The sequence below is a fragment of the Phacochoerus africanus genome, chromosome 1 (assembly GCF_016906955.1).
Source record: "Phacochoerus africanus isolate WHEZ1 chromosome 1, ROS_Pafr_v1, whole genome shotgun sequence".
NCBI lineage: Eukaryota > Metazoa > Chordata > Mammalia > Artiodactyla > Suidae > Phacochoerus > Phacochoerus africanus.
This window is the reverse complement of record NC_062544.1, coordinates 287,360,863-287,380,411: the sequence shown is the minus strand read 5'-3', so window position 1 is coordinate 287,380,411 and position 19,549 is coordinate 287,360,863. Positions and strand designations below refer to the sequence as shown.

Sequence of the window (19,549 nt, the reverse complement as noted above, 5' to 3'; positions counted from 1 at the left end):
GCCCGAGCCTCCTGCTCCGATGTTTCCAGAAGGCCCTCAGGGAGACTGTCTGCTGATGGCCCGCGGGCTCCTCTCGGCCCCAAGCGTCACTGGTTTCCATCCGGGTGCCGAGGAGACAAAAGCCTCAGTCAGTAAACCACCGACACTGGGACTGGGACGAGGGTCCGCTCTCACCAGCTTCACCGAGAAGCACTTCCCAGGCCGCACGCTTCACTGTGTAAACGCACGATGCGTGGGCTCCGCTGTATCCAGAGTGGTGCAACCATCACCTTGATGGGATTGTGGGACCTTTCCGCACCCCGAACCTACCGCAGCCGCTCCCATCCTCCAACCCCCCCGTCTCCCACACCCCCTGATCTGCCTCTGCCCCTGCACTGGCCTGTTCTGGACGTGTCACACCCACAGTCACACACCGTGCGGCCTGCTGTGTCTGGCTCCTCTCGCCGAGCGTCGCGCTTTGGTGGTTCGCCCACGTGGCAGCCTCGCTGAGGTCAGTGCTCGTGTCTCTAAAAGGCTGAGCAGGCGGAGGCCTCATGGCACACGAGCTGGCAGCACGCTGGTTTGCAGCAGACAGGTGTGCAGCAAACAGGCTTGCAGCAGACAGGTGGGCAACACACAGGTGTGCCACAGTCGGGCTTGTAGCAGACAGGCACACAGCAGCTCTGCTCGCAGGGGGAGGAGGTGCAGCAGGACAGCTGGCAGCTAGACTGCTGGCAGCAGGAGCCTGTGTCCCGGCACCTGGGTGGGGCCAGGCGCAGACAGACATGCTGCCTCGTCTTGGGGGGCGGCCGCTGAGCTGGGAAGGTGCGAGTGGCTCAGGGGCCCACGGCAAGGGCTGGGGGTGGTCCCCCTTGTTCTGGGACCCCTGGCCTTGGATCCAGGAGCAGCTTTCCTGAGATGGGCTGGGGGCCACACGTGGGGGCTGGGGGTTTTACAGCCCTCAGAGGGGGCCTGGCCTGTGGGGGTCACAGAAGCCAACAGCCGGTGTCCCCCTGTACCCTGCCACCCACATATCCACAGACAGGACGGGTCAGTGTGAGACAGAGGTGGCTTTATTAAGTGGTGTCTCTTCCTAGGGTAGAAACAGACCTGTTGGGCTGAGGGAGCACCCTAGGGCTCAGGAGGTGTGGTCCCTCTGCTGCGGCACCGCTGAGCAGCCAGCGTCAGGAAGGACTTAGTGAGCAGCTCGGGTCCTTGAGATGAGGGGCGGGACGCGGAAGAGGGACTGACGTCCTGCCCCCGTGGCTGTGAAAGCCAGAGAGGGTGCGGCTGCCCAGGAGGCTGGTCCTGCTGGGGAAGGGGTCCTGGGTGAGACCAGGAAGGCTCAGCAGCGGGACTCGCAGGCCGAGGCGGGCACGCAGCAGGCGGGGCGGGAGCACGCGGGGCGGCAGAGCAGGGACACGCAGGAGGCCGGGCGGCAGCAGCTGGGCTGGCAGGAGGAGGCGGGGGCCCCGCAGGAGGAGACGGGCACGCAGCAGGCGGGGCGGCACACGGGCCGGCAGAGCAGGGACACGGAGGACGAGGGTCTGCAGCAGGACGAGGGGCAGGGGCTGGGCTGGCAGCACGAGGCGGCCGAGCAGGGGGAGGCCTCGCGGCACACGGGCGTGCAGCACACGGGCGTGCAACAGACAGGAGTGCAACAGACGGGCCTGCAGCAGATGGGTGTGCAACAGACGGGCCTGCAGCAGACAGGTGTGCAACAGACGGGCCTGCAGCAGACAGGCACACAGCAGGCCTGCTGGCAGGGGGAGGAGGTGCAGCAGGACGGCTGGCAGCTCGACTGCTGGCAGCAGGAGTCTGAGCACGGGGAGGCCTCACAGCACGCAGGTGTGCAACAGACGGGCCTGCAGCAGACGGGCCTGCAGCAGACGGGCACACAGCAGGCGTGCTGGCAGGGGGAGGAGGTGCAGGAGCTGGTGCAGCCTGACAGGCAGGGGCTGGGCTCAGAGCTCGCTGGGGTGCAGATGAGGGCCAGGCGGGGCGCGGGGGTGCGGCCGCTGGGGGCGCAGCAGGGGGGCTCGCAGCAGCTCTCTGGACAGTCGTCCCACTGCCAGGAGGAGCCGGTGCAGGGGTGACAGGGACCGGGCAGGCGGATGTGGCTGCCGTAGCTCAGGTCGCTGGAGCAGGCGGACAGGGTGGAGGCGGCCATGGTGGGGGCGGTGGAGCTGGAGGAGGTGTGAGTGTGTGTGAGTGTGGGTGAGTGTGAGTGTGTGTGTGAGTGGTGCTCAGGCTGTGGCTTTTATACCCCTCCTGGGCATGTGTGTCGTCCCCGTAGGAGGCTCCCCGCACCCCCTTCCTGGTTGACCTGGTGCTCTGTGAGGACACTCAGTGCCAGTTCCACTGTCACGAGATGGCCTCGATCAGCTCATAAAACTTGGTCAGTGCTGGCAGTGTGCCCGGCCCCGGCCTGAGTCCGGCCCCGCAGGACACCCAGAGGAAGCACGCAGCCTCCCAGGGGCTGACCCCATGGCTCCTCCCGGGCAGGTCACGATGCCAGGGTAGCTCGTAACAGCTCCCGGCCCACAGGGACATGGTCTGTGTGGGTCCAGACCGTGCGGGGCCTCACCTGGGACAGCTGGCTGGCTGTGACTGGGGCAACAGTGGAGGAAGGTGCCCGTTTGGGGGAAAAGATGGCATGAGGACAGGCTCTCGCTGGCGGGCTCTGCACTCCCTGTGGGCCCTGGTCAGCCAGGAGCATGAGGTCTGAGCTCAGGGAAGGACCTTCTCTCCCCTAAGAAGGAGCGTGCACATTCCGGTGAGGCCAGGGCTCCTTGGCTGCATAGATGGACCAGATTCAGTCTCAGCTTTGAGTGCTAAACCTTGCTCCCTGTAGCCCACGCTCAGCTGTGCTGGCAGAGGCGGGTCCTGGGTCAGGATTTAATCTAGAGATGGTGGGGGGTGAGGGTGGTAGGAGAAGCTGCGGAAAGAGCCACCTGCCAGACAGCCAGGGCAGGCAGCAGTCCTGGGGCTGGTTTTCCTGGTACCCAGGTGGGGCCAGGCACAGACGGACATGCTGCCCAGTCGGGATTTAATCTAGAGACCAGTGGGGTGAGAGTGGTAAGAGAAGCTGGAGGACAATCCTTCACTGATGACATTTCAGTCAAAACCCAGAGGAAATCTTTCTTATGCAAACTGAAGAGATTGAACTGCCAGAAAATATTTGCAATTTGCACGATAGCCAAAAGGTTAATAGGAACATTTTAAAGTCCTTAAACAAAAACAATGTAAGATATAAAAGAATCAAGCAACATTCAAAACATTCAAATTTCCAATAATCCCATGAAAAGCTACTTGATCTCAATAGATTGTTTTCCAAATTAAAACATAAATGTCCCACCTGTAAGACAAACCAAAATTGACAGGGCAGGTCATTTCTAGTGCTGTTGGGCATGGGGCCCTCACCCTTAGAACCCTTAGCAGGCGTGACTCTCTTTTATTGTGATAACAAATAATGTAACATTTATGATTTTATCCAATTTCAAGTGTACAATTCAGTGACATGTAGTACAGTCACATGTACTGAACCTTGACCGCTGCTACTAGTTCCAGAACATTCCATCGCTCTAAAAGGGAATCCTATACTGTTGAGCAATCCCTCCCAGCCCCTGTCAATCACTGGCCTGCTTTCTGTCTCTATGACTTTGCCTGTTGTGCACATTTCATGTAGGTGGGATCATGTAATATATAGCGTTTTGCACCTGGGTCTTTCACTCAGCCTGATGTTTTCAAGGTTCATCTACATGGTAGCATGTAGCAGTGCTTCATGCCTGTGTACGGCTAATATTCCCTCGTATGGATGGACCCCATTTTATTTACCCATTTATCAGTTGATGGACATTTGTGTCATTTCCACCTTTTGGCTAATGTGAATAAAGCTGCTTTAAACATTTTACACAAGTTTTTGTTTGAACACCTCTTTTTGATTCTCTTGGGAGTATGCATAGGAATGGAATTGCCACATCATGTGTTACTCTATGTGTAACATTTTGAGGAACTGCCAGACAGTTTTCTATAGCAGCTGCACCATTTTACGTTCTCACCAGCCTTGAATGAGGATTCCAATTTCTCCACATACTCACTGACTTCTGTTTTTTGTTTTTGTTTTTGTTTTTAAACTGTAGCCACCCGTAGTTGGGGGGGAAGTGGCATCCTGTTTAGGTTTTGTTTTTGCATTTCCATAATGACCAGTAATATTGCACTTCCTTTCATGTGCTTATTGGCCGTTTGTGTATCTTCTTTGGAGATATACAAACTGTCTATCAAAGTGCTTTACCTGTTTTTAGTTGAGTTGTTTGTCTTTTAGTTGTTGAGTTGTAGGAGTTCTTTATGTTTTCTGAATACTAGACCCTTATCAGAATTATGATGAAATATTTTCTTCCATTCTGATGGGTTGCCTTTTCATTTTCTTGATCATGTACTTCAATATACAAAACTTTTTAATTTTAATGAAGTCAAATTTATCCTTTTTTTTTCCCTTTTGTTGCTTATACTTTTGGTGTCATAGCTAAGAAAGCATGGCCAAATCTAAGGTCACAGAGACTTACCCATATGTTTTCTTCTAAGGGTCGTAGTTTTATCTTATATTTAGATCTTTGATGCATTTTGAGTTAGTTTTTGTACATGCTGTGAGATAGAGCTCAACTTCATTCTTTTGCGTGTGCCTATCAGCTGTCCCAGCATCAGTTATTGAAGAGACTATTCTTTCCCCATTGAATGGTCTTGATATTCTTGTTGAAAATCAATGGACTATAGATGTATGGTTTTATTTCTAGAATCTCAGTTTTATTCCATTGATCTATACGTCCATCGTCATCCTTGTACCACTTTTTGATTGCTGTGTCTCTGGGCTAAGTTTTATTTCTTCCTTTCTGATTTGGGTATCTTTTATTTCTTTTTCTTGCCCATTTTCTCTAGCTAGCACTTCCAGGACAACGCTGAATACAAGTGATGAAAATGTGCATCCTTGTCGTGTTCCCGATTGTAAGGGGGACGTTTTCGGTCTTTCACCATTGAGCATCATGTTAGCTGTGGGCTTTTCATAATGCCTTCTAGTGTGTTGAGAATGATTCCTTCTACTCTTTGCTGGCTGGGTATTTCTATCATGAAAGAGTGTTGGTTTTTGTCAAACTCTTTTCCTGTATGCACTGAGATGATTGCGTGATTTTTCCCCCACTGAATTTTATTTATATGGTGCATTTTATTGATTGTTTTTCAAATGTTGAACCACTCTTGTATTCTTTGGATAAACCTCACTTGGTTGTGGTGTATAACCCTTTTAATATGCTTCTGGATTTTTTTTTTTTGAAGTTTTAAAAATCTATTTAAGGAATGTCAGTCTGTAGGGTTTGTTTGTTTGTTTGTTTTTGTCTTTGTCTGGCTCTGATTTGAGAAGAGATGAGAAAGATTTGTGAGGATTGTTCTACAAATGTCTGGTAGTATTCAGCACTGAATCAATGGTCCTGGGATTTTCTTTGGGGACAGGGTTTTGGTTACTGATTTGATCTTGTTCCTTGTTTTATGTATATTCAGCTTGCCTATTTCTTACTGAGTCAGTTCACTCACTTTAGGTCCAAAGATACTAATAAATTGAAAGTGAAAGGATGAAAAAAGATAGTTCATGCAAATAGTAACCAAAAGAGAGATGGGTGGCAATAATAAAATTAGAAAAAATGGACTTTGAGTCAAAAATTATAGTAAGGAACACATAAGGAAATTAAATGTTGATGAAAGTATTAATATATCAAGAAGATATGATGGAAATCATGGCTTAGCAGTAACAAACCAGACCAGTGCCCATGTGGAAGCTGGTTTGATCCCTGGCCTTGTTCAGTAGGTTAAGGATCCAGTGTTGCTATGAGCTGTGGTGTAGGTCGCAGATGTAGCTTGGATCCCATGTTGCTGTGGCTGTGGTGTAGACTGGCAGCTGCAGCTCTGATTTGACCCCCTAGCCTGGGAACTGTCATATGCCACAGTTACAGCCCTAAAAAGCAAAAGAAAAAAAATAAAAAAGATATGACAATTATAAACCTGTATTCACCTAGCGATAGACTCTCGAAATATATAAAGCAAAACTGACAAATTGAAGAGGAGATGATTATAGTTTTGCAATAATAGTTGGTGACTTTAATATTATTTCCATTAATAAAAAACGGAATAGAATAACAAGATCAAAGATCAGTAATGAGATAGACAACTTGAAGAACACTGTAAACCAACTAGATCTGGCACATGCAGGACACTCAGCAACAGAGTGCACATTCTTCTCAAGGCCACAAGCAACATTCTCCAGATTAGCCCATACGTAAGGTCACAAAACAAATCTCAGCGAACTTTAAAAGACTGAAACCATGCAATTTCTCTGACCACAGTGGAAAGAAACTAGAAGTCAGTAGCAAAAGAAAAATGGGAAAATTCACAAATCTGCAGAAATACAAACAGCACATGCTTAACCAATCGATGGGTTAAAGAAGAAATCTCAAGGAAAGTTAGAAAATACTTTCAGGTGAATGTAAATGAAAACACAGCAAACCAATACTTACGGGATACGGCAAAAAACAGTCCCAAGAGGGGATGTATAGCTGGCAACACTTACATTCCAAAAGAAGAAAGATTTCAAAGCAATGACCTGACTTTACCCTTTAAAGTTTTAGTTGTAGTTTAAAAAACGAAACCCAAAACTAGTAGAAGGAAGGAAATACTCAAACACCGATGAATGAAATAGAAACTAGAAAGGAGAGACGATCAATACATCTAAAAGTTGATTCTTTGAAAAGAGCAATAAAACCAACGAGCCTTTAGCTAGGCTGGCTAAGGACGAAAGGCCTGAATTGCTACTATCAGATATAAGAACTACGTTACAAACCTTACATAAATAAAAAGGATTATATGAGATTACTACGAACAACTATTCTCACAAAAAATTGGATAACCTAAGAGTAATGAAAAATTCTCATAAACACAGACTACCAAAACTGACACTTTTCCTGCCATTCTTTCTTTCTTTCTTTGTTTTTTGTCTTTTTAGGGCCATGCTCATGGCATATGGAGGTTCCCAGGCCGAAGCCTCCGGCCTACACCACAGCCACAGCAACGTGGGGTCTGGGCTCTGACTGCGACCTACACCACAGCTCATGCTAACACCAGGTCCTTGACCCGCTGAGCAAGGCCAGGGCATTGAACCTTTGTCCTCATGGATGCTATTCGGGTTCGCTAACTGCTGAGCCATGACAGAAAGTCCTTTCCTGGTATTCTTTATTTCTTCACACAGTTTCAAGTTTCTGTTCAGTGTCCTTTTATTTCAGTATGAATTATCATTTTATAGGGCATGTCCGCCAGCAATGAACTCTTTCCATTTTATTTAAGCTAGAGATGTCTTAATTTCTTCTTCATTTTTGAAGGATATTTTTGTAGGACATAGACTTTTGGGTTGACAGTTTTTCCTTCCAGCACTTTAAGTACGTCATCTCACTGCTTCTGGCCGCAGTGATGAGAAATTGGCTATTAATCTTCTTGCTGCTTTTAAGACTGTCTCTGTCTTTGTCCTTGGATCGCTTGGTTATGATGTGTCTCAGTGTGGAGCCCTTTGGGTGTCTTCTACTTGGAGTTCATTTGGCTTCTTGGATATATGGATTCGTACGTTTCCTCAAATTTGGGAAGTTTTGGCCATTGTTTCTTCAAATATACTTGGTGCTGTCCCACAGGTCTCTTGAGCTCTGTTCATTTTTCTTCATTCTTTTTCCTGTCTACTCCTCAAACTTGAGTCTTTCAAATGCCCTATCTTCACATTTACTAATTTTTTCTCCTCCCTCCTCAAATGTGCTGTTGAGTCCCTTTAGTGACATTTTCATTTCAGTTATTGTACTTTTCAACTCCAGAAGTTCTTCCTGGTTCTTTATTTTTAAAAATAAATTCTGTCTCTTTATTGCTGTTTTCTATTGGGTAAGATGTTCTCTTGGCTTCTCTGTTCTTTATCCATGGTTTCCATTAAATACTAGAGTACATTAAGAGAGTTGTGGAGTTCCCGTCGTGGCGCAGTGGTTGACGAATCCGACTAGGAACCATGAGGTTGTGGGTTCGATCCCTGCCCTTGCTCAGTGGGTTAACGATCCGGCGTTGCTGTGAGCTGTGGTGTAGGTTGCAGACGTGGCTCGGATCCCGCGTTGCTGTGGCTCTGGCGTAGGCTGGCAGCTACAGCTCCGATTAGACCCCTAGCCTGGGAACCTCCATATGCCATGGGAGTGGCCCAAGAAATAGCTAAAAAAAAAGACAAAAAAAAAGAGAGTTGTTTTCAGACTTTGTCTGGTAAGTTCAATCCCTGGGCTTCTTCAGGAACATTTTCTCCTAATTTTTTTTTTTTTTTTTAGTGTGAATGGGACTCATAATTTTTGTTGAAAATTGGACATTTCCAATGTTATATGTGGTCATTCTGAATATAAGATTTTTCTCCTTCCCTGTAGTTTGTTGTTGATGATTATTATGGCTTATTATTTTGTTTGGTGACTCTTCCAAAGTAGTTTTGTAAACGACTGTACTCTTTGTCATGTGTGGTCACAGTTCCATTGGTTTAGTGATCAAGCGGTGATTTGACAGAGCGTTCCTTAAACACTGGAGCCAAAAAATATTTTTTTCCAGACTTTGTAGCTGGCCTCTGTTTGTGTGTTGGGGAATGCCTCCAGTCCTTAGCTGGGCAGTTGACAAAGCTGTCTTCACCTGCCCTTCATGCTTGCTCAGCACTGGAGGTTGAGTTAGGGGTGAGTGTGTAGGGCTTTCTCGGGTCCTTCCTGAACATGTGCCCCCTCAGGAGTATTCATGGGGTCTTCCAGGCCCCCAGGAATCTGTGGAAGATTTGAAAGCCCCCTTCCTCAAAGTATCTCACTTCCCAGCTTTTTGTCTTGGGCTTTTGGGGGTGTCTTCCGTTTGCCCAGGTACAGAGACGGCTCGAGTTGACAGACACTCTCCATGCAACTGCCTTTCTGCCTTCGCAGAGTTCTGAGTTACGAGAAATGTGTGGGTCCTTCAAGAAGCCACTAGCAGATTGAAACAGACAACCATACTTCTTTCAGAATAAGGTCTGCCCTGCTCTCGCCAGCACCAGGAGCCTGACCAGACACAGGCCTCCGTCTTCGAGACTGCTGCTGAGCTGGGGCCGGGGCCGGGGTGGGGTGAGGCTCTGCTAAAGTGCCACAAGGCGCTCCTGCTGCTGCAGTGACCTTCCTCTGGGCGGAGCACCCTGCTGTTGTCGTAAACCTTTGAGCGTTTCCAGAATCCTGATGAGGTGGCTTCTGAGAGCTTCGCCAGTTTCTTCAGCGTTTCGGGGCGGGGGGCGGGGCCCCTCAGAGTCGCCTATTCCCTGTCTTTCTTGACGTCCCTCTTAGCACAATTTTGAAAAGCCCTTTGGAGGGCACTTGTCAGTATCTTCCAGAATTGCAAATTGGCGAACACTCAGACCTGGCGGCCCCAGGTCTAGAAATGCAGGCGCCTTGAAACATACAGCAGCACGCAGAGGCACGGAGAGGACCCCGCGATGCTGGGGTTTGTAACAGTCAGAACCGGGGAGACTTTAAACCCTTGTCCGCCTGCTGTTAATGAGCCACCGGTGGTAGATCCACGGTTCGGGATGCTCTGTGCCTGGGCAAAGGAACCATAAAGTTCTTCCTTGTGTAACCGCCGGAGACAGGGAAATGAGTGCCCCTGGTGGGGGGGACTCCATGCCGGTGTGTGTGTGTGTGTGTGTGCGCACGTGCGTGCGCGCGTGCGTGCCTTTTCTAGGGCCTGCACCCGCGGCACATGGAGGTTCCCAGGCTAGGGGTCTAATCGGAGCTGCAGCCACTGGCCTGTACCGCAGCCACAGCAACGCCAGGATCCTTAACCCACGGAGTGAAGGCCAAGGATCGAATCCCCAACCTCATGGTTCCTCGTCAGATTCATTAACCACCGCACCACGATGGGAGCTCCCACACTGTTGTTAAGGAATAAAGACCCAGAACCTCTTGCCACAGGGTGGGGACTGTCACCTCCCGGTGTCCACACCTGCTGCTCAGCAGCTCCAGCTCTGGGGCCTCTTCTCAGATTTGCTTAGGTGTGTGTGACATGGCATCTGGCGCCATCAGCCACGCATGTTCCCACTTGTCTCCTGGCCGTGTTCTGACACGTGCTCACACTGTCCAGGGCTTGGTGTGGCCTTTCCCACCTGCTCCCCACTAGCCCAGCCCAGCAGGCGGGGGCTCCAGAGCCTGCATCTTCTCATCCTCTGCATCCCCGAAGCTGGCTCATTGGCATGTGCTGGAGCCCAGGGCATCCTGGTGTCTGTGAATGCGTGCGTGAGTCAGGATGCCCAGCTACCTGAGGGCACTGTCTGGACGCTGGGCTGGCCCACTGCTGGGGTCTCCCCTGGTCCCTCCTCCCGGCACTGCTGGACTCTGGCTGCCGTGGGATAGCCAGTCCTGTGCCGCAGGAAGGGCTGCCCCTTCCACAGGGAGTTGGGGGGCCTGGATCTGAGCCCAGGAGGTGCCTACAGGACATCCCGAGAGCAAAGCTTCGGGAACCCAGCAGGGCCAAGGGTGTCAGCCAGCAGCACAGTGACAGTACAAGGTAGAGAGCAGCGTCCAGGTGTCAGGGGCAAGAGCTGCCCCAGTCCCCAAATATAGGCATAGATGGAGGGTCCCGGGCTCACAGCTGCCCTCCCACCCCAGCTGTGTGTGGTTGGCTCGAGAACCAGTGAGGGGAGCAGAGCTTTTATTGGTGCTCAGAGGTGGACAGTGACACTGCTTTGTGCAGGACCAGGGTCAGGAGGGCCCACGGTGACCAGGGAGGCCATGGCCAGGGGTGAGGGAAGCAGCTGTGGAGCAGCCAGGGCACCTGCGGGCCAAGGTCAGGAGAGGAGCTCAGTGAGCGGGTCAGGCCCCTGGTCTGGCCTGGGGAGGGGGCCGGTCTTTCCTCTGTGCTGAGTGAGACCTGGGTGGGATCAGCGAGAAGCCAGGCGGTCAGGGGCTTCAAGGGTCTGATGGAGGATCCCTGGAGACGGCTGGCCCCGGGGGGACGGGCCCGGTCAGCAGCAGGACTCGCAGGCCGAGGCGGGCACGCAGCAGGCGGGGCGGGAGCACGTGGGGCGGCAGAGCAGGGACACGCAGGAGGCCGGGCGGCAGCAGCTGGGCTGGCAGCAGGAGGCGGGGGCCCCGCAGGAGGAGACGGGCATGCAGCGGGCGGGGCGGCACACGGGCCGGCAGAGGAGAGACACGGAGGACGAGGGTCTGCAGCAGGACGAGGGGCAGGGGCTGGGCTGGCAGCACGAGGCGGCCGAGCAGGGGCAGGCCTCGCAGCAGACGGGCCTGCAGCAGATGGGCACACAGCAGGCCGGCTGGCAGGGGGAGGAGGTGCAGGAGCTGGTGCAGCCTGACAGGCAGGGGCTGGGCTCACAGCTCGCCGGGGTGCAGACGAGGGCCAGGCGGGGCGCGGGGGTGCAGCCGCTGGGGGCGCAGCAGGGGGGCTCGCAGCAGCTCTCTGGACAGTCGTCCCACTGCCAGGAGGAGCCGGTGCAGGAGTGACAGGGAACCGGGCAGGCAGACGTGGCTGCCGTAGCTCAGGTTGCTGGAGCAGGCGGACAGGGTGGAGGCGGCCATGGTGGGGGCGGCAGGGCTAGAGGAGGTGTGAGTGTGTGTGAGTGTGTGTGTGTGTGTGTGTGTGTGAGGTGCTCAGGCTGTGGCTTTTATACTCCTCCTGGGCGTGCGTGTTGCCCCTGTAGGAGGCTCCCCGGTCCCCTTCCTTGTGTGGGGGCAGGTCCCAATGCCGCCTGAGGTAGCGTACTGTTGGGTGGCCCTGGGCCCTGAGCCGCAGGATGAACAGGAAACACAGGGTGGGCAGGGAGGGGCCTTGGGACCTGACAAACGAGGTGATGTGTGACCTCGTGGATCCTGGAATTGGGGCTGGAGGGGTTGCAGCCGGGCTGAGTCTGGAGGGATCTGGGTTGGAGGGCAGGGGTGCGGGGGTGGGGTGGGCAGGAGGACCAGCCCAGAGCTGGGAGCCAGAGTAGAGGTGGAGCAGGGGCAGCAGGTCTGGGCCTGGAGGCCACTACAAACCTGATCCGGAGGCGTGGCTGTTGGACGGTGCCCCAGCTCCTGCCCACCTGGCCAAGGTGCTGCCCCTCTGTCCCTGGGGGCACTTTCCCCTGCGTAATCCGCGAGTCAGTGCCGCGGCGGGCAGCCGGCTCTGTGGCTCGGGCATGCCGCAGTCATGGCTTTGTGTCCCCCGGCCACATCCCTGCCCAGCCTGCCTCACACACGGGCATTTTTGGAGAGTCTGAGACGCCCGCCACCGGGGCTGCAGGGGCTATTCCAGATGAGGTGACAGCCAAGAACCAAGGAGACGAATGCGCAGACCAGGTCTGATTCTGGGGCGGGGAGGGGACCACAAAAGACATTATGGGGACATTTGGGGAAATTTGAATATAACCCATGGTTTAATGACACCACCGTTTTTATAATATTGTCATCCATGGGCAGGAGGGTGTGTTGGGAGCATGTGGGAGAACCTCCTTCTGTTCAGGAGACACCTGAGGGGGGTTCAAGGGCGAAGGGCCCAGTGGGGTCACAACACTTAAGGCTCAGCAGAAACAAATGGAGAGAGAGAGGGAGGGGGGAGGGGGAAGAGGAGGAGAGGGCAGAGGGGAAGGGAGGGAGAGGGACAGGGGAGGGGAAGGGGAGGGGGAGGGGGGGAGGGGGAGGACGGAGTGGGGAGGGGAGGGGGAGAGGGGAGGGAGGGGGGATGGGAGGGGGAGGGAGGGAGAGCAGGTGAGCAGATGCCAGCAGCTGGCGAGGTTTTTAAAACTCTCCTATCTTTGAAGATTTTCAGACGTAGTTGGAATAATTAATGATGCCTGATTAATCAGGGTGGTGGAATCCTGGGTGTAATTAATTCCACAGTAAAATTACAAGAACACCCCCATCCGTGTCTTTGGAAAGTGTCCCATGAGGCGACACCCGCACCCCCTCTTTACACGAGCTGCCTCGGGAGCAGGGGGGCTGCTTTGCATTGGACCCTTTCGTCAGGGACATTTTCTCCTGGGGTGGCTCCTGTGCCCACAGGCACGGCTGTGCCCAACGTGGTGCCCACGTGCTCGCTGTCCTCTCGTCGCAGACGTTCAGCTGGTTTCTAGGTGTCGTGGGTGCGGACAGCGCGGCTCCCACGTTTCCACACTCCAGACCCGCCGGGCCGGAGGCCAGGAGGGCTTCTCAGGGGCCTGTCCCAGCGCCCCGGGCACAGCGAGCCCCAGTCCGCCAGGCGCCTGCCCGCCGCGTGGTCAGACTTTTCCACTCGTGCTGGGCGACGGGTGAGGACGGCCCTGATTTCTGGTGGAGCTGAGCCTTTCCTGGGTTTCAAGGCGGTTCCGGTTTAGGGTTAGGGTTCGGGTTAGGGTTCGGGTTCGGGTTAGGGTAGGGTTCGGGTTCGGGTTCGGGTACCGGTTAGGGTTCGGGTTAGGGTTAAGGTAGGGTTCAGGTTAGGGTTAGGGTGGACTGACAGTTCGCCAGCATTTCCTCTCGGGCCTTCCTCCTCGGTTTGCTTTTCGCAGCCGAGCCTCTCCTGTGTCAGTTCGGGTTTGCGTTTCCACTTGTTCCTCTGCCGTTCTTGGGTCATGGGTTTTCCCTCTGTGCCCTCAGGTGCATTTTCCGTGTTTCGTTTGCTTTAACCGCTGCTCCTGGCTCTTCCGCCGGCTCGAGGCAGTCTGGTGATAACCCCACCGCTAACCTCGTGTGGGTCAGGTGGGACCCCACAGGCCCACCCAGTCCTAGGGCAGAGGGCCGAGCTCAGTGTCCCCAAGCCCCCGCCAGCCACAGCCCTGACGGGAGCCAACACTTGAGGCCACCCCCACGGTTTGGGATTCTAGAAGGGCACGGGTTGGCAGAGACAGGTCGTCCATGGCGGCAGCAGGGCTCGTCTACACAGAAGGCCCCAGCTGGCTGGCATTTGGCTGAGTGGCCGGGAAGGATGGACAGGCAGGGAAGCTGCGGGGTTAAGGGCACTGGGTAACACAGGGCGTGTAGGAGCCACGGGCCAGTGGCAGGGGTGCTGGGAAAGCTGAGACGCAGTGGGATGTCAGGCTGGGGCGGTGGGGGGGGGGGGTGCTTCTGCTGTGTGGACAGATTGAGACTCTGAGGACCAGGGCCAGAGCGAGGAGCTGCACTCTCTGTGGCCTGGGGCCCCCGGTCCCAGCCTGGCCCGGGGTCCGCCAGGGAGGCTCTGAGCTCCTGTGACCCTCGCCCCACATACCTCAGCAGACTCTGTGAGCCCATTGGAGGGGTGGCCTCTTTCAGGGAAGTCCCACCCTCCTGCCACTGTCCCCACTCCCCTGGGATCTCCTCCCAGCCCCACCTGTGCTCAGGCAGCCCCAGCGTGACACCGAGCAGGGCCCCCGATGGCCAGGAAGCCCCAGGGGAGCAGGGGAGCCCTAGGGCACTGGCTAAAGGCTGGAGACCACCCCGAGCCTCAGGTCAGGGGAGGGGCACCAGCTAACGCAGCCATGCGCCGGGGATCCGTCTGAGGGTGGGGAGGCGGGGGTGAAACGATGGGGGCCTCGGGGTGGGGCCACAGGGCCCAAGGGCCCTGCATTTCAGCACGAGTCGCTTGCCAACTCCAGGCTCTCTGATGACCTTGGGGAGGTGGAGGGAGGGCCCAGAGAGCACAGGTCCCCTGTGTAAAGCCCCGAGGATGAGCAGGGGGTGGGGGCGGGGCCGGGGCGCAGACTGGCCAGGCCCCCATGGGACCATCCTTGCTGTCTCCGTCCTTGTCTGGCAGGAGGGCCGCCTGGTACCACGTCGTCAGGTGGGCTGTGGTCCTTGGCACTTGGTACGTGGAGGCCACGCTGGGTTCTCCAGGTCCCAGAGAGGCCCTGCAGCTGGGACTCCTGTGTCCCCCACTCCCAGACCTCCCAGATAGGGGCCCTCGGGGCACTGCAGGGCCTGGGGCCTGGGGGCCTGGGCACCTGCGACCCGCCTTCCTGATACTGTTTCTACCTCTCAGTCCACACACCCAGACCACCCACAGCTGCTGGAGACCAGAGTCAGATAAAAACCCTGTTTGCCCCCCAGTGAAGGTGGAAGGAAGCGGGTCAGGTGAAAAGAGAGTTTATTTCTCCAGGTGCCCGAAGGAGGTGCTGGCAGGTGGGAAGTCCAGGCCGAGGGACCGGGCAGAGGAACGGAGAGGGAGGGGAGGGGACCCCAGGGGCGGGTGGCGGCACCTCCTGGGAGGCAGGAGCCCTGGGAGCAGGGCTCAGAGGTCAGGTCAGGATAGTGGGGACATGAGGGGACCCTGTCCTGAGTGGGGACAGCCACCTGACCCTGATCAGGACTGAGGAGAGGCTGGGAGGACAGGTCACGGGGGGGGACCTGAGCCCGGCTGGCCCGGCCCGGTCAGCAGCAGGACTCGCAGGCCGAGGCGGGCACGCAGCAGGCGGGGCGGAAGCACGCGGGGCGGCAGAGCAGGGACACGCAGGAGGCGGGCGGCAGCAGCTGGGCTGGCAGCAGGAGGAGGGGGGCCCCGCAGGAGGAGATGGGCACGCGGCAGTCGGGGCGGCACACGGGCCGGCAGAGGAGGGACACGGAGGACGAGGGTCTGCAGCAGGACGAGGGGAGCGGGCAGGGGCGGGCTGCAGCACAGGCGGCCGAGCAGGGGGAGGCCTCGCAGCACACAGGCGTGCAGCACACGGACGTGCAGCAGACGGGCACACAGCAGGCCGGCTGGCAGGGGGAGGAGGTACAGCAGGATGGCTGGCAGCTAGACTGCTGGCAGCAGGAGCTGGTGCAGCCTAACAGGCAGGGGCTGGACACACAGCTCACTGGGGTGCAGACGAGGGCCAGGCGGGGGGCGGGCTGCAGCAGGGGGGCTCGCAGCACGTCTCCTGGCAATTGTCCACCTGCCAGGAGGAGCCGGTGCAGGCACTGGGTGAGCAGACCCGGCTGCCATAGCTCCGGTTCACTGGAGCAGACAGACCAGGGTGGACGCAGCTATAACACAGGTCCTGGAGCCGCAGGCATCGACCATGTCGGGGTTTTGTGCTGGTGGGGGTGAGCTGGGTGGGGGATGTGAGTGGCAGGTGAGTGACGAGGTGTCTGGGCATCGGGCTTTTATATCCCTCCTGGGGTGCCGTGCACCCATTCGAGTCTCAACAGTCCTCTTCCTTGTTATTGCTGAGTTTGTCCCCAGACAAAGCTTACTGGTTTGTTTACTGTGAGATGTTGTAACACTGCCCCAAGACCTTTGGTGGCTGGTGGTTGGTGTCTGAAAGCCAAGGCTGAGATGCAGAAGGGCTCTTGGGTTGGGTTCGTCTGTAAAACCTCAGCTCCTCTTGTGCATCTCTTCTTTGCTCTGTATCTTCCATGGGGATTCTAGTCTCAGGATGTCTTGCGCCTGCAGGTGCTCCGCTTGCATCCCAGGCCCTCCTGCCATGAGCAATGGGTGCCCCCTCACCTGCTCCACCTGCAGGCTCCAGCAGGGTGTCCTCAGGTCTTCTGGGTGAGCGTGTCTCCCAGTGTCCATCCCAGGCACCGCTTTTAGTTCTCCTATTTATCTCCTAACTACTAAATTCCATGCATATTGTGTTTTTCCTTGCGTTTCCAGCTTTAGACGTGGTCTGATTTCCCATTGCGGAAGAGAGCCTTCCTCTTGTTTTCCACCAACCCAAGAAAAAGTCCCCTCTTTCCATCCTCAGAGACAGTGATGCCCATGGTTTGGTTAAATTCATGTTCAAAATCTGTGTTGCTCTAATCAAGTGAGCGTTTTCTGTCATCAAGACTAGGTAGTGAAACCAGATTTAATTTCCTTATTTATACATGTTTCGGCTTTGCTTGTTTGTTTTTCATTTCTTAGAGTTCATAATTGCTTCTTGTGCTTAGTTGCTTATTTTTTCTGGGTATCTATCAATCAACCACCCTCATGCTCTCTGACTAATTCATCCCAAGCTCACTCACGAGGTTCAGAGGTCCAGGCGATCTATCAGCTTCGTTTATTTTGGACACACCTCTTATCTGTTGGCTATTCTCTCCCTTCGCTATTTCCTCTCCTTGGATTTTCCCACCGCTCTCCCGTCATGGATCTATTTCCCAAACACCATGGCTTTTTCTTTCTGGGCTGTGCCCTCCTTTTGCTGGAGCATGCCCTCCAGCAGCTTTCTGAAAACGGGTGCCTGGAAGACTAGAGTTTGAGCACAGCATAACGACAAGCGCCTTATTCTGCCCTTATACCCGACGGATAGTTTGGCTAGGCATAATCTCTGGATTGGAAGTTCCTGCGGAGTATTTTGCCAAAGATGCCAAACACCTCCAGAATTCTAGCTGTTCCCTTGCGCTGTTTCTCAGGTACCCAGCGGCGCCCAGGAGGAGTCACAGCTCCACTTCTTTCCCCATTGATGCGTTTTGTCTGCTCCACCTGCTGTTTTGTTCATGCTGTATTTCACTCCGCCGATGCGGATAAGCACCCAGGTGGCTGCCTGCATCCTGGGTCCTTGCTCTGCTGCTGCGCTGAGCATCATTGCACGGACCCCACTATTCATTGTGAACGTTCTCTTTCCCGATGGCAGAGATTTGGTTTATTTCCAGATTTTAGCTAATATTAATAATGTCACTATAAAATCTTGTACATTTTGTTTTGGTGGCTCTTTTCTGCTCAGTATATGCCCAAGAGCGGAATGCTGGGTCACATGAAAGGCATAGATTTAGTTTGGCTTATATGGCATAACAACTTTCTAAAGAAAGTTACACCCTTACTAGTCGATTTTATGGATTTCAGTCACCCTCTGTGCTTTATAAAATGAGGTATTTTTATCCTTTTGGGAACGGTGGTGATACCAACGGTTGCCCGTGTTTGATCCCGATGTGGTAAAGCTGCAATGCAGATGTCTCTTTTTGGGAGGTGCCTGTTCAAGTCATTTTCTTTCTTTCTTTTTTTTTAATTAGGTTATTCAGAGTTCCCGTTGTGGCTCAGTGGGTTAAGAACCCAACTAGTATCCGTGAGGATGAAAGTTCAATCCTTGGCTCGATCAGTGGGTTAGGGATCTGGCATTGCTGTGGCTGTGGTGCAGGCCCGCAGCTTAGCTCCCTCACCTCTAGCCTGGGAACCTCATATCCACACCGTATGGCCATAAAAAGACAAAAAGTAGCTTTATTTTTCATCTTATTGATTTTTAGAAGGGTTTTATACATTCTCCTCCTCCTCCTCTTTTTTGCTTTTTAGGGCCACACTGTGTCGTATGGAGGCTCCCAGGCTAGGGTCACATAGCAGCTGCAGCTGTGGGCTGCACCCAGCCAAGCAACGCAGCATCCTTAACCCAGACTGAGGCCAGGGATCAAACTGCATCCTCACGGATATGAGTCAAGGTTCATTACTGCCGAACCAGGATGGGACCTCCTATTAATGTTCTGAATAGAGTTATCCGTTGTATCTGTGCAGTTTGTGCTGGTAAAGGTTTGATAAATGGCTTGCTGTAGAACACAGGACAGACCGCCCTGAACTGTTGCACTGGCCAGTTTCTGTGGTGTGGGTACTCTCGCCATCGCTGCTAGTGATGTGTGGTCAACCAGGGGAGATGGTGAGGTGGCTGCCGCCCGCCCACCACGGAACAGGTGCGTCACACAAGCAGCATGTCCAAGCCTGGGGCCGTGCTCTTCATCTGCTTCCTGAAGTTGACTTTCTGGGGTTTGACTCACATGCTGTAGCGCCCCCATTTACAGTTTGTGTGCTGAGTTTTGGGAAACACCTGTGAGACCCCCACCATGAGCAAGGTCGACAGCTTTCCCCCGTGTCCAAAGTTCCTTTGTCTTCCTTCACAGGAATGCCTGTCCCCTCCCGCCCCGAGTCCTCCCGACTGGGTTAGATTTGTCTTTTCTGGAGCTTCCTTTCACTTGGATTTTATAGTGTGAACTCTTCTCCCCCAGCACAGGGAGATGTGTAGATACCCGTGTGTTCCACGCAGCAGAGCCTGTCCCTCCGTCCACTGTGCGGACAGAGCCGGATCTGTTTATCAGGCAGGGCTGATGCTCACCCAGGTGGCATGGAAACAGCTCCTCTGAACATGTGTGAAAAACCCCGTGTGTGGACACGCGTTTTCGCTTTCTTGGATGCTGGCCAGGAGGGGGATGATTGGGTGACGTGATAGGTGTGTGTTTAAGAGACCGCCAACCTCTTTCCAAGGTACCAGTTTCCTTCCACCAGCAATGTATGTGACTTCCGTCGCTCCACCGCCTGGCTGACAGGGTGTTATTAGCCTTCTTAATGGGAGTCACTCTTGTGAACGTGTGTTGTCATGGCGTCTTTCGACGAGTCTTCTTAATTTCAGTGAAGTCCAAATGTATCAGTTCTTTTCTTCGTGTGTACTACTTTGAGTCCTACTGCCAACCTTTGCCTTCCATGGTTCTTAAAGGCACCCTCTGTGGTCATCCTACATCTTTATTATTTTGTCTTTCACGTCCAGTCCAGGAGCCCGTTCCAGTTAACTTTTGTGTGTGGCATGAGGTCAAAGTCATCGCTCTCTTCTTGCAGACACCCGGTTGCCCAGAACCATCAC

General features: G+C 54.2%; 3 protein-coding genes across 5 annotated transcripts in view; 1 reads left to right on the top strand and 2 right to left on the bottom strand.

Moving 5' to 3' along the window:
* The window catches only part of TSPEAR (thrombospondin type laminin G domain and EAR repeats), a 134,257-nt gene that overhangs the window by 34,337 nt on the left and 80,371 nt on the right, over positions 1-19,549 (top strand). The window lies entirely within an intron of this gene.
* On the bottom strand, positions 1,325-2,149 carry LOC125137213 (keratin-associated protein 10-12-like). Its single transcript, XM_047797923.1, has 2 exons — positions 1,676-2,149; positions 1,325-1,588 (listed from the first exon to the last, which is right to left on the bottom strand). The coding sequence occupies exons 1-2, from the start codon at positions 2,147-2,149 to the stop codon at positions 1,325-1,327; spliced, it is 738 nt and encodes a 245-aa protein (XP_047653879.1).
* LOC125137311 (keratin-associated protein 10-3-like) lies at positions 11,029-11,618 on the bottom strand. The gene is made up of 2 exons (XM_047797960.1): positions 11,565-11,618; positions 11,029-11,515 (listed from the first exon to the last, which is right to left on the bottom strand). Exons 1-2 carry the CDS (start codon positions 11,616-11,618, stop codon positions 11,048-11,050), a joined length of 522 nt encoding a protein of 173 aa, XP_047653916.1. The 3' UTR covers positions 11,029-11,047.

Bases quoted from the DNA above. Each gene is read 5' to 3' on its own strand.
- LOC125137213 (XM_047797923.1), bottom strand. From the start codon at position 2,149: ATGGCCGCCTCCACCCTGTCCGCCTGCTCCAGCGACCTGAGCTACGGC. The intron at 1,589-1,675 runs GTCTGTTGCACA...GTGTGCCGCGAG, and splicing joins CACCTGTCTGCTGCAGGCCC to GCCTCCCCCTGCTCGGCCGC.
- LOC125137311 (XM_047797960.1), bottom strand. From the start codon at position 11,618: ATGGCCGCCTCCACCCTGTCCGCCTGCTCCAGCAACCTGAGCTACGGC. The intron at 11,516-11,564 runs GTCTGCCTGCCC...TCCTCCTGGCAG, and splicing joins ACCTGAGCTACGGCAGCCAC to TGGGACGACTGTCCAGAGAG.